General features: G+C 35.6%; 1 protein-coding gene across 1 annotated transcript in view; it reads right to left on the reverse strand.

Moving 5' to 3' along the window:
• Window positions 1–16,289, reverse strand: part of WDR19 (WD repeat domain 19) — a gene marked incomplete at its 3' end in the record, with an annotated part of 39,015 nt that extends 22,726 nt beyond the window's left edge. The window contains exons 1-16 of the mRNA XM_081999496.1: window positions 16,233–16,289; window positions 14,888–14,968; window positions 12,514–12,626; window positions 11,069–11,242; window positions 9,830–9,911; window positions 8,925–9,086; window positions 8,717–8,831; window positions 7,834–7,940; window positions 7,297–7,419; window positions 5,815–5,964; window positions 5,117–5,264; window positions 3,710–3,914; window positions 2,993–3,152; window positions 2,262–2,372; window positions 1,881–1,990; window positions 731–788 (exon numbers count right to left, since the gene is read on the reverse strand). Of these exons, the coding sequence (XP_081855622.1) occupies window positions 731–788; window positions 1,881–1,990; window positions 2,262–2,372; window positions 2,993–3,152; window positions 3,710–3,914; window positions 5,117–5,264; window positions 5,815–5,964; window positions 7,297–7,419; window positions 7,834–7,940; window positions 8,717–8,831; window positions 8,925–9,086; window positions 9,830–9,911; window positions 11,069–11,242; window positions 12,514–12,626; window positions 14,888–14,968; window positions 16,233–16,274 (1,941 nt within the window). The 5' untranslated portion in view covers window positions 16,275–16,289. The remainder of the gene's footprint in view (window positions 1–730; window positions 789–1,880; window positions 1,991–2,261; window positions 2,373–2,992; window positions 3,153–3,709; window positions 3,915–5,116; window positions 5,265–5,814; window positions 5,965–7,296; window positions 7,420–7,833; window positions 7,941–8,716; window positions 8,832–8,924; window positions 9,087–9,829; window positions 9,912–11,068; window positions 11,243–12,513; window positions 12,627–14,887; window positions 14,969–16,232) is intronic.
• Between the last annotated feature and the right edge of the window lie 2,410 nt (window positions 16,290–18,699).

The following is an 18,699-nucleotide window of genomic DNA, read 5'->3' on the forward strand; positions in this document are numbered from 1 at the left end:
CTTCTTAAGCTTTGTCTTTAATTTTCACATTTTACTTACAAGATCTGTCCAGACCAAGTATACATGAGAAGAACCTTTTTTACAGACAGCTCAGTTCTACTCTCCTCTTTCCTCCAAAACCAACAGTAGAGAAAAAGAGAAACTACAAGCAGGTTATTTCCTTTGTTTTGTTTCACTTTGATGGTGGTACGGCCATGTTTCATAAAGCCAAGTGGCTTGAATTCAGAAAACATTGCTATTTCTCCTATTATGTTCCGCTATTATCATCTACGCTGCTTCATAATGATATTTTGCAAATATTAGGGGAAATAATGGCAGAATAAGGGCAGATCTACTGATTATGGTGTTTATTTTCTAACACAATCCTTGCCTGTCTTTATATAGAAAACAATTCATTAAAGAACAGAAGGAATAATTAGGACTGTTGTTACAGCAATGAAAATCCTAGCAGTATTTTCTCTGACATTTGCATGTCTATTATAAACCTGCTGAAATTATAAAACCTTAAGTCTAGTTATGCCATGTTAGTCCAACGACCATACTGCTTTATACCTAGAGAAAACATCATTCCGTATATTAAAAGTAAGTGCAAAGACTAATATCCCAAAAGCAACAGTCATGTAGATTTAGAGCCGAATAAAAAAATATCTGAATTCAAGTGAGTCTGAAACATGACAACTTAAGATGCAGTATAATAGTACAAATGCTATCATTACTAAAAAGGAATTACCTTATTGTTTCCAGTGATTCCCTTCTCATAATGTGCTAGAGCGTTAATATAATCACCCCTAAAAGAAAACTGGAAGTTATATGGAAGAATATTTTTAACAGGAAGAAATGGTTACCTTCCTACCACACAGATTATGTATGTATCTGTCTTGCTTTAGACATAACGGCTCCATACAAGGATGTGAGGTATGCAAAAGATGGACAGTTACACAGTATGTCATGGCACTTCCCGTGCACTTTATCAAGCTATTAGTCAAAGAGGCAGTCTTTCAATTCCTTTATACTGAGACCAATAAACCTCCCTTGAAAGACAGGCAAAGAATCTCTCTGCACAATACACCTCAATAATGTCATCTCTACTTCCACATATTTTTTTCTGGAAGATAAACGAAACTAACCTTCTAAAGTTATTTAGAATTTTTGCAACATAAAAACAAAGGTAATTTTTTTCCTTAAGTACATTCAGAACTCAAGTTACAGACGATCGCATTGCTTCAATCACCTCTGTTCCTTCCTTTCTATGACCCAACAAGTGTCCTCTCTCAGTGCCAGGGACACTATCAGGGGGAACGAGTTGTCTAAAAACTCTATTAGTAGATACAAGTTTTTCTCTAGGTTTAGACATTTAAACAGACCAGACTTCATCTGTGAAGAATTAGCTATAAAACAGACTTTAAAATCATGGCAAACGATTAATAACTTCTCTTTCAGGGACTGGAGGCCTTGAAATTTGACACTCTTCTACCTAAAATATGTAAGACAATGAAGGCTACTGGGCATTTAAGGAAAGACAGGCAAAAGGCAAGGCTTTCGTCCAATTTAAGAAGTGTTAAATGGTGTGAACTTTGTCTATTTTCCAAGCACTTGTCTGCAACAAGTATGTATTTATTAGATGATTAGATAGTGGACCCAGCAGTTGAAAAGAAGACAGATACACTGAAATTAATCAAAAGTACTTATTATTTGCTAACATAGGTCTCTAGCATGAAGTATTCCTTACAAAACTACTCTTCCTCATATTATAGCTGCAGGACCTCACAGAATCCTCCCTCAGCAATGCAGTCAGCTGAAGTATCTCAATTCTACGTTCTTCTAGTCAGCATGAGTATTGGTTTAATAGCCTTATACTGCAACTTTAAAGGAGAACTTACGTGAATTCAAGCTGCATTGCATATTCCTTTGATATGAAAGGGATTTGATCTGGGGCCAAACGCTTAGCCAGCTGAAGTGCACTGTCCCAGTGTTGCAAGTCTTTTCGCATCTATTAACAAAGAACAGTAACATTTTCTGATCAAGTATCAAATTCTGAATTCTAAAGCAAACTTTGTATTATTCTAAATACAAATATAGAGCTAGTATTCTAGAAAGCTTCAGACAATTTGAGAGAGACATTCATCCTAAAAAAATGTCTGTCAGTCACACAATGGCAAGAACAAAACCGTAAAAGAGCGGAATTATCAGGAGGTAAAATATTCCAACATTAAGGTGGAAATGAAAACAGCAGAAAAAATTTACATATCTTAAATGAATACCTCAAGTGCAGCAATAGGACATGAGGATGCCAGATATAAATCCTGAGCCAGATTAAAATCATTAGTAAACATGGCAAGATGTCCTGCTAAAAGGTTGTGGTCTTCTATTCCCTGTAAAAAGACGTAATAGGTGCAAAAGTAGTCCAAAAGAAAAAAAAAATTGTTGTAAGTAGCGTAATCTAGTAAGCACAGTAAAACAAAACATCCCTATATTTTACAATCATGTGTCTTAGATTCTACAAACCAGAAAAAGCCTTGCTTTCTTATTGTAGCTTAAAGTCGCTATGGCTAACATTGCCTAAAATCAGCAATTTGCAGAAGTATACTTTTAAAGCACTATTTCATGCACACTTTTAGGTGTATAATTGTAATCTGTTTTTTTAAAATTACTTAAAAATAAAAATAGTGGTCTCAAATATTTTCTCAAAAATAACAAAGGAAAAAAAATTCATGTCTCTCAATTGCCCGAGACACAAATACATTCTGCTGCTCTCAAGCAAATACAGAAAGGTATGTTGTGCATTCCAGTAGAGACTGCAACCACTTCAAGAGAAAATCAAGCAAGAGTTATGCAGTTTGGACACTTTCTCCTCTAGAATTATTAACTCCCTTGAAAATAATTCACCTTCTATTGAAAAAAACCCAAATCTCCACAAAAATAAGAATTCAGCAATTCTTAAAGATGAATTAAATCACCGTATTTCCTATTTAAAAGGGACTTTACATTTTACCTTTATTTGCTCTAGTGACATCACCATCCCAGCATTACCAAATGTCCGATAAACACGTATTGCAAAATCCACCTCCATGTGATGTAAGCAAGCTTTGGCCAGCTCATTCCAACCAGACTGGTCATTCAGAAGTCTGCACACCTCCCATGCTTCAGAAAACCTACAGAAGGTAAAACGCATTTAAAACTAGTATTACTCGTACATAAAATTCCCTCTCAACACATTTTTTTCTTAATACTACTTTTTCTTAAACATAAAAAGCATTTATTTCTAAGCCATAGAGAGAGAGATGTGTCAGGAAGAAAGGAGAAATACAAATGCATAACTTGCGATTCTGTTTCTACCACACTTTTTCAGGCCATCTGCTTTCCATACTCTGGAATTCTTTCCATTATACTGATTTTGAATTGCTTCATTACAGTGGGAGGAGTGTATGCAAGAAGCACCTTCAGCCAGTTTTGGAAGAGCCAGTGTCATAGAACCCCCCAATCAGTCTTGAAAAAAATTACTTTCGCTTTTACTTGACAGTGGAAAAACAAATAAAGCACCACTGTGTCACTTATTTTGTCTGGTCTGCATAGACAGCTACACAGACTCATGGATCAATGTAATTTATCAATATTCAGCATGACATTCTTAAATCACCAGGATATGCTGTATTGAGCTATAAGCACAGAAGAAAACAATTTACACAATATAATTAAAATACAGATATACCTTTTCAGCATTAAAGTCTGAGTAAGCATTTGTGTCAGCTCATTAGGTCCAAAGTCTTTCAGATTGCCAAGGAAACTGTGAGTGCTTAGATAGATATTGTTTGTCTTCCCACTCTGAGTCTGACAAGTTAATTCTCCATTATACAACAACAAAGGTTTATGGGAAAAGGGTACTTCCGTGCCACCTGCCAAAATGATCTTGGATCCTAGATTCAAAGATAAGGAAGAAAAAAATGATGTAATTTTCAAAATCCCTACATGATAAAAAGTGTAGCAAGCAGTCACAGCTGAAGTAATGTAGATCTGCAGGGCATTAATTCAAGGTCTCGAATTCTGCTAGTTACCATCTACTGTACAGTGCATTTTTTTAAAGTAAATATACATAACTTACATCTTCTAAACTATTACGGTAATTTTCCAAATGTTTGTAGGTAAATTTCTTAACATTTCTCTGTAACAAATACAGAAATTGGTATGATTACAATTTTGGTTAACAGTGTAAGTGAATACAAGTTGTGTCCCCCTCATCCTAAGATTTTTCTCAGGAACATTTGTCCTGGTTTTGGCTAGGATAGAGTTAACCTTCATAGCAGCTGGTATGGGGCTGTGTTTGGGATTTGTGCTGAAAACAGTGTTGATAATACAGGGATGTTTTCATTACTGCTGAGCAGTGCTCACACAGAGTCAAGGCCTTTTCTGCTTCTCACCCCACCTCATCAGTGAGGAGGCTGGGGGTGCATAAGAATTTGGGAGGGGACACGGCTGGGACAGCTGACCCCAACCGACCAAAGGGATATTCCATACCATATGCCGTCATGCTCAGTATATAAAGCTGAGGGAAGAAGAAGGAAGGGAGGGAAATTCAGAGTTCTGTCTTCGTCTTCCCAAGTAACTGTTAGGCGTGATGCAGCCCTGCTTCCCTGGAGACGGCTGAGTACCTGCCTGCCGACGGGAAGTGGTGAATGAATTCCTTGTTTTGCTTTGCTTGTGTGCGCGGCTTTTGCTTTCCCTATTAAACTGTCTTTATCTCAACTCATGAGTTTTCTCACTTTTACTCTTCCGATCCTCTCCCCCAACCCACCGTGAGGGAGTGAGCAAATGGCTCAGTTGCTGGCTGGGGTTAAACTGCGACAACGTTTCAAAATATAACTGAAGCACAGGGTGTAAATTTCAGACAAAAGATTGTAATAGCAAGAAGCTTAGGGAGTTAAAACCAAAATGCCTTGTTGGAGCTTTACAGAGAAACCTACAGAGCACCTAGCTTTCTATTCATGAGTTGCAATTCAAAACTTCTGTTGTATTATTTATTTTTATATGCATTTATGAAAAAATTGAAGACAAATGAAGGCACAGAACATGTTTTACTTTATTAACTGAAAGAGTAAGTTTTTAAAAGTATTTACAGTACCTTGAATGGCATCCTTATGAAAAACGTAAGTGTACACTTTATCATCATCAAAAGCAACAAAAACACCTTTATCCATTGGCCAGTTTTCCCACAGGATTCCTTTAATAGTTGGTGAGAAATTTGGAATCTCATATAATCTATCATTTACCTACAAATAATGCAAAAATAAAATCACTAGTAGCAAGTGACTAAGTAGACAAACAAAATATTAATCATGGTTATGATTAAAAATAAAAAAAGAATGTAAGTAATGCAGAAATATGAAAACTGTATTAAGAAAAAGTTTTCTTGTAAGCAGTGACTCTGAATAACATAATAGTTTAATTCAGAAGGGAAGTAAATGGAGAAAATGCGCATTATCTGAATGTTATTTATTTATCTTATAAAAAAGGAATGGGGAGAGGCAGTGGAACTGGCAGTGCTTGTTAATGGGCTCAATATCTCTATCTGAATACAAAAATACACATTTCTGAAAACTACTGATCAGGAATTTAATATAATGAAATTGTCCTGATCTAATATGACGGATTTTATTTCCTTACATTACCATTAAGTTATCTTCAAGCCTCCTTGGCAATTTCTCCTACCAGCATACATGTTGGGAGTGACAAAAGCTTCTTCTTTCACTATTAAAAGTACTACATAGTTGAAAAGCCTGCTTGTAAATATAATTGTATGGGTATCCCACACTAACTTACTGGACAATAGACAAAGCCATCACTTTTGTCATCTATGAAAGCCAATCTGGTTCCACCAGGATCTGGAAAAATTTTTCTCACACTGACAGGATGCCGATATTCATTCACATATTGCCAGTCTTCAATGTAGAAATAATGAATAACTCCAGTCTAATGAGAAATAACAGAAAAAGCTAATAATGACATCAGGAAGTGGCAAGTAACAAGTTAATTATCTTAAGAGTGCTGAGCATGAAAAGTGTTTAAAGAAAAACACTTCCAGGTATTTTTTTGTCTTCTTTCTTCACTGACAGCTGGTTTTGGGAAGGATAGGAAAACTTGAAGCTTTTTTGGGGGGTAGAGAAAGGAGTTGGAGATTTGCGGGATTTTCTGTTGTTTTTGTTGTTTATCTCACTCTGCTTTCTGGAAACAAGCTATATTTACTGTGCAGTTCTCTGAACAAGGGAAATGCCTGCCACGTTGCTGAGAGAAGCTCAGCCTTCAAAGCAAGCTGAAAAATTTGCCTCCAAGGAAGAACCACACATTCTTAAGAACAGATGTACCTAATTCAGGGGAGAAAAGCAACCAAACTGATTTGCGATTAACGCTACATTTCAATCAGTGTCGCACAAAGAAGACTGAAAGTAAAAGGCAGCTTTTGAAGTCAACTGTAAAATTTGCACACATCAAATTGATCAGTTGTGAATTTAGTACTTCAAATTCATCAGTACCAGTTTAGGTACTAAGGAGGTAGGAAAATCCTCAACTGCTGCAAAACCGCTCAGGTTATTAAACCAGTGATAACACCAGAGATAATGATTCTGCCTTTCCTCTGGAAGGTCAATACATCAGTTTCTGTCACAAAGAGCATAATACTGCAATGCCAAATGTGCCCTCTATTCCCAGTGCCAGAAAATACTAAAAGCAAAGAAACTGCCCCTCATGCAAAAGGAAAATCTCTGGAAAAATCCATCGCATGTTTACATCCTTCTTCAGTGCCATCCTAATTCCCATCTTTGTTGAAACACCTAAAAGATTTCTCTTCGGGCAAAGGTTTCAATAATAAGTCAAAGACTTCCATTTATGCTATCATAGTAGTTTACCTCATTACCTTTTTGCCCACACCTATCACATCACCACCTAATCAACAAATTTGCAAGGCAAGTGTTAGGTTTTTTCTTACATCTGAAAGACAATTTGGTTGCCAACCCTCTTACTACTGCAATAGAATTAAATTCTGCTATTAAAATCAGTGCTTTGCAACAAACACTAGTAAAAGCGAAATTTAACCCTCCTGCCAATGCATCTCATATAAATGCAACAGTAAAGGAAGCTGGATGCAATTTTGCCTGTATTTGCGTAAAGTTATTGCATAGAAAATAATCAACTGTAAACTTCTCAGAAGCACAAATTTTTTGCTAAAAATATGAGTAATAATCCAAATAATTCAGATAGAAATATATTCCATCTAAAAAGATTATTAAAAACAGAAGCAATACTCACATCTGTACCATATATGAGGAAGTCACTAGTTAAAGCATGGCACAAAATTCGATATTTATCGTCATCTGCTGGGAAGAGTCGAGTTTCTCGTTCTTCCTGAGCATCCAAACCTTCACTTTCTATCTAAATATAAAGAATAGAATGAACTGAAAAGTTTTTACTGTTAACAATGAGGTATCATAGTTTTTGCCTGTATCAAACTATAAAGGAAATTATATGAAAACAAACTTGCATGTGCATCCCTTAAAAAAACAGCATCTGCTTCTGTTACATTCCCACAGAGATTTTTTAAAATAAAACTTGTTAAATAGTTCACAAGACGACACTTTTTCTTCACCTGTTCTAGACTAGGCTGTCTTTCTCAGACAGCTTTATATTTATATACAGAACTCAGCTTTATATTTTAATTAGACAGCAAAAAATATCTAAAGAATTTTTATTTTTTATCTCCATTTCTCTTCATTTTAAAAATTACATTAACTTGTTCAGCTTAAATCAACTCATCAGTTCAGCACTCCAAATTGCCACAGCTCTTACCATATGCAACTGGACTTTACCCTCAAAAAGAGCAGCAGCATAATCGGAATTAAGGTGCATACTTGCTACTGTACCCAGGTACTCCATATCTTTAAGCTTTTTTACATCTAAAGAATTCAAACAGAAAAGAAAAGGTAAAAATATTTTGATTTTGTATAGGTCTTCACTTACCATTATCTAAATTTGCAGCTGAGTAATCAGAGGTGAAGAACTCAAAACTAAGCAGAGAGGGGCCAAGTCACATGTAAAGAGAGTACTTAGCAGTAAGAGAACTGGTTAGAAAGTACAAAAGAAACTCCTTTTCTGTGCAACTCTGACTAGTGTTCCTACAGTTTTGATTAATTTATTATTAGTCCAAAAAGGTGATGCTTAGAGAGACATGAAAGCTTTAAATCCACTGTCTAAAATTTGGACATAGCATAACCAATTTTACCTTCCCCCCCACAAACAACATGAACATCTACCAAACTGAGAATTTAAACCCTCTGATCATATAGTCCCCAAGTACTTTGCCAGACTTAGTATTTAAAGAAATGGTAAAGTAACGTTTCAAAAGCCTAAAAGTCCTTCACTGGTTAACAACATGATCTGAAAAAAAAAAAAACAAACCCAAACATAAAAGAAACATTCTGCATTTCATTACCAATATCCTGAACCTGAAGTGTTATTTCTGTTATTTACAATGCCTTGTCATAAGTGCTTCACTCTGTGAAGATCACTATCCAGTCCTAACAGCACCATATGGCAATTCAAGTTGTTATTGTACAATGTGGAAAGTCCAGAACTGCTGAACACAACACTGAATTCATAAAATAGACACCACTGAATTCATAAAATAGACACAATGATGCAGTAGTTCTAGGAAAAGTAAATTTATGCTTACTATTCTCTCCAAGTGCATAAAACCAAGCCCGATTGTTCATTCCTACAGCCAAATGATAAACACCAATAGCAACAAAACTGGGCTCTACTTCAACAGAGACTGTGACTGGTGGTTCCTGTAAGAAAACAAAACAAAACAATTTTCATCCACTATTAATACTAACTTCACTTATATCTAAACGAAGTTTAAAAGAAAGAGGTTATCATACCCTCTCCACGTGATTTGCTATAGTAACTTCAAGAAGAGAAGTGAGAAATGCAAGCCGTGTACTGCAAGCATCTCCAAGAATGGGAAGCTTTGTCAAGAAAACATGGAGGGATCCTCTTCGTGTAGATACTGCCAACAACTGTCCATCATCTGTCCAAGCCAGCTGATCTACACCTAAAACATTCACAAGGTTTTGCAAAACAACAAATAATCCTTTCTTTAACTACTGAAATCAAGAAACAATTATTTTGCCTTAAAATGTGAAAGTGCTAGGAATATATGTACTAACGTACTCAAACATAACCAATTAATATAATTCCAAGATTAACTGGAATCACTCAAACCAAAACCGTAATTTACTAATTTAGCATTTTCCTAAGAATGAAGACTTCACAATAACTGAAGTATTTACAGACACTACAAGAGGAGATAATGGTGGTAACTCATTACCCAAGAACATAGTCTTGTAACAATGTTCTGGAAGCCATAGGCACAAATCCTGTACATCAGGATGAGAACAGATTAAGTATCATGTGTTAGTACAAGAGATGCTGAAAAGCACAGAAGAACTTCATCCACCAAAAAAAATACATGTAAAGAAGCAGAAACCAGTGAAGTATACTATTTCAGTAATCTGAATATACTGTATTACAGATTCAAAAAACTGCAACACTAACTGATCAAGTATTCTGAGATCTGTACTTCTCTACGCTTTGAACAGATAAAATAAAGTATGTTCCCATTTTGCTATGGGTCACCTAATAAATACAAGTTGGGAAAGAAGGAACTTATGATGAATTCTATATTTACAGTTTTTCCAACAACAGTACTTTCACTCATCTAAACAGAGTCACCACTAAAATTCTGTTTTACTTAATTTGTAAAAACTTCTATCCTCATGGAGACTGTGAGCATACCTTTGTTTTCATCATCCAAGTTTATTATGGCATACATTTCTCTCAGGTCTGACAGATCATGGATTTTAATGCTAGAACAAAAACAAACAGTCATTCTCACTAATATAAATCTCAGTCGTCATAAACTGAAAGAAACCCAACCCAATCAAGGCAACCTAATGGAGCAAAAAATAGGGGGTAAATGCAAAATGCCGTCCGTTTCCTAAAGAGCAACACACACTCATTGTTATCCACCACTCTAAATAGCTTATCACTATCACTGTACAAAACGATTTGCTCAGAGAAATAAAATTTGAGGAAAAGGCACAACTCGTCCTATTCGAAAGAACTCAGGGGTGGGAAACACACACTATTATTCCCTTTTGACCAGTTACAATCCAGGTTAGGTTAAATACACACTCCAGATGAAAAAATACTGCTTAAAACACATGCAAAAAACTACCTTTTAATGGTGCTTCACATAAAAAGGGACAGAGTGAGAGTTTATTTATGCTGTCATGTTACTCAATATATGCTAAAGAAGCCATTAAAGAAATAATATTTATTGTACAATAGCTGAAGTGCTTGAAGTTGCACCATGTTTTGCCCATAGTGATACCACTCTTGATATGCAAGTGTCATAAATCAGCAGTCTGTTAAGGTCATACACACAACTGAGGACAAAAAGAACAGTCTGACTCCCACAATCATATTCTATCAGATGCACAACATAATTTGGAAAAACTCCAGTCTCTCTAACTATTTTTTTTCCTTAATTGCTTACACATTTATACTTTTGTCTAGATTGTAGGTAAGACTGAATACCAGGGAAGAGGATATCAGGACATCAGCATATGCAGTACAGCTTTAAATGAATTGTCCTCCTATTGCTAAGCAGATGTTTATGTCCAATTGATAAATCATAGTAAAGAAATTTGGACATTTTTGTAGCCAAGTAACATAGTAGAAAAAGAAAGAATCAAAAGGAATAATCTCTATCAAAGTTTTTTGTTTGTTTGTTTGTTTACAATTAGTTACAATAAAGTTAATCACAATTGCAGAGATTTTGGTCAAAATTAGCTTCTCCTAACTTTAGGCAGAGAGGCAGTTCCACACAGCAATTCATCTCACCTTCTCTGCACTGACTTCTTAGGGAGCCTTGAAGCCTTAGGGAGCCTAGCTTTAATGCCTAACAGCTAAAGTTATGTCAAATTAATTCCATTCTTTATGTATAAAAACCACCCCTTACCAATTGTCTCCACATGATGCCGCTTTGTTTAATGACTGTGATATAGCAATGCTGCTTAGATTATCCTTATGATTATGAGTTTGAAAGATTTCTTGACCTATCTCACGAATGTGTGTAGAAATGACTACAAAACACCCTCGTGAGAAACCAATCATAATGTAGCCATCACCATACCTGTTAAAAAAAAAACCCAAAAAACACAATTAAGAAAAGATCTATTTATGCAATATGCAAAATGCATTTTCTTTCAGACTACTGGGGTACCTGTCACTGCTTCCTATTAAAGAATAGGAAAAATAATCAAATTATGGGAAGTTATATATATAATATAGAACAATACAGTACAAAATAGATTAAAGGAAAAACAACCAAAGATTCTTAAAGGACAAAAACATGCTTGTGTCCAGAGTTCACTCATAAGTCATCTTTAGTCTCTCTACTACATTCTATAATGCCACTTTACTTTCAGCAAGCTGCATACATGGCAGTGATGCCAGGCGAAAGATCTCTGGTATCTTCATTGAAATAAGCATGCCAGAAGATGGAAACTTCCATTTCAAGGTTCTGGCTGACTTGGTCCCATGACAGCTATGCTAAAAATAGTAATGGCAGTCACTGTGCCCTTAAGGCATACTTCTGCAAACACAGTGGCATTATCAAAGCTACAATCTGCATTTGTGAATAGTTTGTTTACTTTTCATAGCGTCAGGTAGAAATAACGAGGTTAAAGCAGAAATAGTTACAGCGGGTAAGGATGAATTCAGACAATATTTCATCAGCTTAGTTGGAAAAAAATCATTGCAAGGGAAACATGCTAGACATGTGGCCATAAATTCAGAAGCGTATATCTACAGGTAGGTCTTCTTACACAGTTGTAGTGTAAAGGGATAAATGTCAATTCCATGTTGACTGAACAGGCATTAAAAGACAGGGTGTTATGATTCAAAAGATACAGAAACAGTACAGCTACTTTTTGGGTAGAGAGTTGAAACTTGTAGCTTGGGATTTCTTCAAAGGAACGTTACCAATTGGATTACATAGCAGGGAGGCTACAAGAACATCACACAGCTTTGTAAACCAACAAACTACCTGCAGGATACAACTCTTTCATCAGTTACTCATCCAAACAGAAAAAAAAATATAAACCCCTCAGTTTAATCTACTGTCAGGACAGCAACAGTATTAGCGCTCTAAAGCTGAGCATACCAACAGCAATTATATTTGAAAATACTGCTTTTATAGTCATTGAATTGTCAAGTAAAACAATTACAAAATGTATACTTCTTTGTGTTTGGAAAAGAATTAATAAAAAGGCTACAATATATCCAACAAAAATCCAGTGTAAGCAAGGGATACATGATTTCATTTCCAGCATTTATCAGAACTACTGGGAAAATCTTCAGCTTGTTAACACTAGAATACTTCATTAAGAAAGTTCTGCTCACCATCTGTAGGTTACAATATTGCCATAAGGCTGCTGAAATTTCAGATCAATCGGGTTATCAGGATCATTCAAATTAAAAAGAAAGAGAGTCTTCTTGCCGACCACTACACTTACCTGCCAATGAATGAAAAGAAAAATTAACTCGATAAGAATGGCATCACTTTAAAATAAGGCCCTACATCTTCACTAAAAGATGAGATTTCGGACTTTAAATAATCCTTAAGAATCCCATGGATCTGAATTCTGAACCATTATCAACAGTGGAAGAGATTTTCAGGATGTTCCCCTTGTAAGCCAGTGGTTCACAAATCTAAATGAAAGTGCAGCAGAACACACACCTCAAATTCAAGACTTTTCCCTACAGAAGCACTGTCAGCTCCATTTCCTTGGAGGAAAAGGCAGCAGGTCACATGGAGTGACCCTGCTGGACTACTCTCACTTGAACTACAATGTGTTTTTTGATCCACAGAATTTTTATCTGGGACGTTGAAGGTAAGACAACACCGCTATCTCAAGTAACTTGCTGAGATTTCAATCAATCATCGACAATTCCAACAGAAACAGCCTGTCCAGTGCATATTAAACATGCAGTATTTCCAGTTTTGGTGAGTGCATTTTACTTCATGAATCCCACAGAGATGTTGGGACTTCATAGTGGATGACAGATTGAATTTTGGGGTTTTTTTTAAAAGATTATTTTTGTTACTAGAGTGTGTGCTATTGTCAGGCAAGAGTAAAACACTCATTTTAGGAAAAGAAAGGAGGAGCAGCTTGTTTCACCTTATTCTTTGACAAAGATACTTTGAAGGGCTATTTACAAGTTTACTTTACATTACCTTCTGTTCCAGCTCTACTTGTCTAAAAAGGAAACAATGGTTTATTCCTAAAATAAGAGCTGGAAGAATGAAATAAAAAGCTGGTATTTTCAAACTGAGGAGAAAAAGGCATGTAATGACCTCAAAATCCATGAATGCAGAATTGCATACTCAAATCCCGACCTATAATTCCCAAGCTTACCCCAAATATATAAAATACGTTTTCTGACTTTCAAAACAGTTTGCTTAGAATTCAATTGCAGCTTAATGATGAAGTATTTAAGAAATGCTACTTCTTAAACTCTTCTAAGAAATTACAGGAATTATTTTATGTTGCAGGGCAAGATGTTAACTCTTGTACTACTTATTTGGGTTCAACTTGCAGAGGTTTTTTTCTTCTGATGTCATAACTAACAAATTGGGATCATTATCAAGCCAAGCACCCCCACAACAACAGACACCTAGACAATAAATGCTGTATGGTTTAGAGCTGCTGACAGACCATCCAAGCACAAACACCAAAAACTACAAAATTACAGAATGTTCCCTAACATTTTACAGCAAAGTCGACAGCTGTAATAAAAAAACCTGCAAAGCCTAGGCTATTGCATGCCCCAGGAAGCAGCAGAAGAAATCAAGGCTGAAGTCCTCAGTTGCTATATTTTAAAAATATCTGTTAATTAAATTTCACTAGGAAGTAGAAAAAATTTTACTCCACACAGAGAGGCAAAAAACTCCTACAGGTCCTTGTCAGTGTAAGCATGGGGAAAAATTATTTCTTGACACCTATACTCCATAGATTAAATCTAACTGTAAGAATTTGATTATGTTGTATAAGTGTATAGATTTGCACAAATTCTAACACCATACCACCTTTCTATCCATGGATTTTCTATGTCTTGTCTTGGTATTTCATTGCTGATCATTTAATAATATACTGTGCTAACAGTTATCATTACTTCATTTTTCTGTACTTCACCATTGACTGATCCGATGGACTTTGATTCATTCAAGAAAGAGGATGAAGACAATGAAACTGTAGCCACTTAGACAGAGACAGGATAATGCTCACACCAGAAGACTGACACCAGGGCTTTTTGTTTCATTGATGCTGAGGTTTGCATAAGATGAAAACCTAGAGAGCCGTGATCTGTTCCCAAAACTGGCAGCTGAAAATCTGCCCTCTAAAAGGCAGCATTTCTGCAATTTTGACAATCCTGCTCCATTTCCACCTGCCACATCGCATATACTGTTCTGTATTTATATTGTATGTATTTCTTTAAGTCTCTGCACACATCTCCATCTATTATCTTACTTACCACTGCAAAACTGCTCCGTTACCTGTCGAACTGCAAACCGCTGCACTTTTCATGAACACATCCTTAATGAACAAAGGGGTATGGCTTTACTTTAAAGGAAGTTTTGGGGAAAAAAAATATCTTCAACACCGAATTTTAAGTCAAGGAGGAACAAACTGCTTCCTGGTCCACACTGGCTGCTAGCAGAAACCCTGCAACATCAGATTAACACTTTTTGCAGTATTTTGTGTTGATTTCTTACTGTGCTTTCCCTGGTTGATATTCTTTCATCAGTCTTCATAACTGAGAACTGCATATCACTGGGATCTGAGCTCACTGAGGTCTGCAAGAAAGAATTTCAGATTGAAAGATCAACAGTTAATGTAGCAAATACTGATGACAAATAATCACATTATTCCTGCTCTGTACCTATAAGTGTTAAGGATAGGTAGATAGAGTTGTTATTGCATTTAGTACCAAAACTAAGAAAAAGTTGGAGAAAACATGGCCTCAGTTTGGATCATAATGACATGTTACCACAGAATATACTGAAAAAATATCTAGGAAACAGTTAGAAATACAAATACAGAAAGAAAGACCCAGATGAGGAAGAAGATGATATTATATAGACAGTACTAACTGAAGCAGTATAAATAAGGTCACTCCAATGCAAATTCAAAGAAGGAAGACTGAGAATAAGGCATACAGGTTAACCATTTATAATGCATTTTAATATGGACATAACTGATCTGGTTTAGGTAGTGATAGCAACCTAGTTGCTTTTGTAGTCAATATGAGGTTACAAAACCTCATAACCAAGTCTTGCTTAGGCCTCTGCTGTCTCAGCTGCACTGCTTCTACTCCCTAAGCCAGCTAGCTTAAACCACAGACACACCCTAAGAAATTTATTAGGGTATTCTTCAGTGGTGATCTTCAGACATAAAGATGGAAGTATATGAGATGAACTATGAAAGATTTTTCTTTAAAAATCTTGAGTGAAAGACTGTTCATTAAAGTGAATTATATTCATTTGCACATTATGCAGCAACTGTCATTGCCCAGAAGGACTGTGATGTATGTAATCAAACAGAATGCCTGATTAGAGAATCTGAGCGTACTTGGAAGAAGCACTGGAATCAGCCTCTCAGCAATGCAACGGAGGTCCAGCCTAGAAGTAATTCTTGCACATCACAGGCCGGATCTTTGTTTAACCAATCTAAAGCAAAAACAACACTAAAAGTACTTCCTAAAGACCTTATAAACAGTCACGTGAGAGCTGTCCTGTGCTGCTGCTGGGGAAGTCAACCTAAGACTGCACTCATAGGATCTTCCTGTAACAGATACAGATCAGGAACAAGGATGAGAGAAGCTCGTTTAGGCAGAACCACAGAAGAATTGCAGAGACTCTAATATAATAAATCCCATTGCATAACATAGAGGCTCAGATCTTTAGATACGCTCTCATTCTACACGAGGTTTCCTAAAGACTCCTTGTCCTTGAAAGCAGCGGGATTGAAAAGGCATGAGCTCCCATAAGTCCCAGCTTGGGCTCGGGAACCAGGAATATTCATGTATGCGTTAAAATCAAATGGGGTTATAAATACTACCTGTCTTATAGTATCCCCTTCCTGATTGCTTATAGTAATCATTTTGTCTTCACCGCCTAGAGCCAGAAGGTTTTCAGTACTCCAACAACCACAAGTAATCCGCTTAGTGTGCTTACCTGAAAAAGAAAGAAATCTATACAACACAAATGAACACAGCCACAAAAAAAATCTGGGATGGAAATATGCTCTATTTGGCAACTCAAACACAGACTGGCAGAATGTGAAACAAACTATCGGAGCAATTACAAATTCAAGAGTAATTTTATTTTTAAATCTTCTACTCCCAGATGGAAGCCTTTTAATCTTATAGGAAGATTGCATGGCTCCTGTTCTTCCATTTCTTTGCACCAGATTTCTGAGGACTGTGCTATATCCTTAACCTTTCTACCCAGAGGTACTCTAAGCAGGTAAGAAAAAGTAACTTAGCAACAAGAACAACCACACAAACCCTTTGCAAACTGTAAAGCAAGAAAGATAACACAAGTTTCCCATGAGACAGTGTAAGGTATGTGTATATATATATATTTAACTTCCTATAACTATAAAAATGCTCTGTTAAGTACCACAATACAGAAGATGCAAGTTGAGTATGAGCACATTTTTGTCTTGCATGTTCATATACAGAACTAAAAAGGAATCTAAGTATATTAGCAAAATTCCACTTTCACATGTGCAAGCTTAGTTTCAAAACAATGCATACCAAGAACAGGAATCTTGCGAGAAGTCTGACGGTTATATATAAGTAAGTTTCCCTTTGTTGTTCCAACAGCAAGTAAAGTTCCAACTCGAGACCATAATAAGACAGACATTGCATCCCTAAAGTAAGGAAAAAATTTACTTTGTATTGTAGAGATTCCTTTCATGTGCTTACATACATAAACATTTTGCATATTTGTTTTGAAGTTCTACGAAATCACACAGACCAAGCAGAATTTTTAAATTAAGCAAATGTTCCCCACAACAAGTATCAGAATTATTTAAGTGTGCACGAAATAGTGAAAGCAATAAAAAGTCGTATGAGGTACTGTAATAAGACTTGTACAAATGGAAATGTGTCCACAAATATCAATAGTCTTTGATGGAATCATGGGTAATTTGGGCAAATATGTAGCTTTAAAAAACACTCAAAGATACCACGAAGGTACACGAAATTTTCCAGTACTTTCTGCACTGTTTTTTGGTACTTCAATAATCCTATGAATTCAGCCAACTCCAAGCGAAGAGGTGTAGTTCTAGTCAATATAATAAGTTAGAAAGAGCAATTTTAACTCGAAGATACAGCAAGGCCTATTTTGGTGTATATTTAAGGGTATACAGATAAATTCTATACATCACATTTAAAAAAAAAGCCTCTTATGCAAAACCATTTTAATCAGAATTTTCTAATTAGTATAGTTATTTCCATCAATGCCTCTCCCATCTTTTTAAATTTTACTGTAAGCATGCAATAGCAATTTGAAATAAATTTCGGACATTAATTGACACATGAAATGACTTTCAATATAGAGTTGGTTTGCATGTGAGGGGTTTTGTTTGTGCTTTTCTAATTTCCAAAAGAGAGGGATACCAGAAAAGTCCGATTATCACACCATTTATATGTGTTAGTGCTTATTCTGCTTAAGCAATAACACTGTGACAAAGGAAGTATTAGAAACTTAAATTGATTTATGTATGTACTGTTCTAGCATGACTGCCTCCAGTAAGCAATTGACCTCAGATATTTGAGAGAAAGATCATGAAAGAACTGCAATAACCACATACTCCATTCTGATAAGTACCTTCTACGCTCTTTTTTGCTTCCATACTGGCAAGTTATTCCTCTACCCTCAAATATTTGTTCACACATGAAAAGGAGGTACAATATGGTCTATTCCTTCACACAATAGAACACGCATACACATCTTCATCATTTGCTTTGATTCTATGGATAGCTATAATTTAAAACTTACCTATAAAAAAATCCAGACCCCTACTTGGGAAAACTTTACCAAAAAAAATGTTAATGTCAAAGTTTATGTTTTCTACCAGAAAAGATGATTGTAAACAATAATGTGTTTATATCTGTGCTAAAAAGGCATATTGTTGATAATATATAATAACTAATAATGAAAAAAATGTAATGACTAAGAAATAATTGAGTAATCTACAAATACCTAAAAAAGATGCCTGTTTATAATGCTACATATAATTAATTAGGCATTAGGAAGAAGTAATCACTTTAAATTTCTCATTTGTATCTACAATCACTTGCTTGTTTTGAATCTGTTTTCTAACATGGGACAACATTCTACTGACAAACACTCTTCAAAACATAATGTCATTAAATCATGTATAGGTTAAGTCACTGTGTATTTTGTGCAAAGTGCCAATTCTTTTACTTTTTTTTTTAAATATCCCATAATCAAATATCCAATATCCCAAACCAATTTTACAAAGCATAGGTGTACATGTTACTGGAAATATTTCC

Source organism: Phaethon aethereus (assembly GCF_964289735.1).
Source record: "Phaethon aethereus genome assembly, chromosome: 4".
NCBI classification, from domain to species: domain Eukaryota; kingdom Metazoa; phylum Chordata; class Aves; order Phaethontiformes; family Phaethontidae; genus Phaethon; species Phaethon aethereus.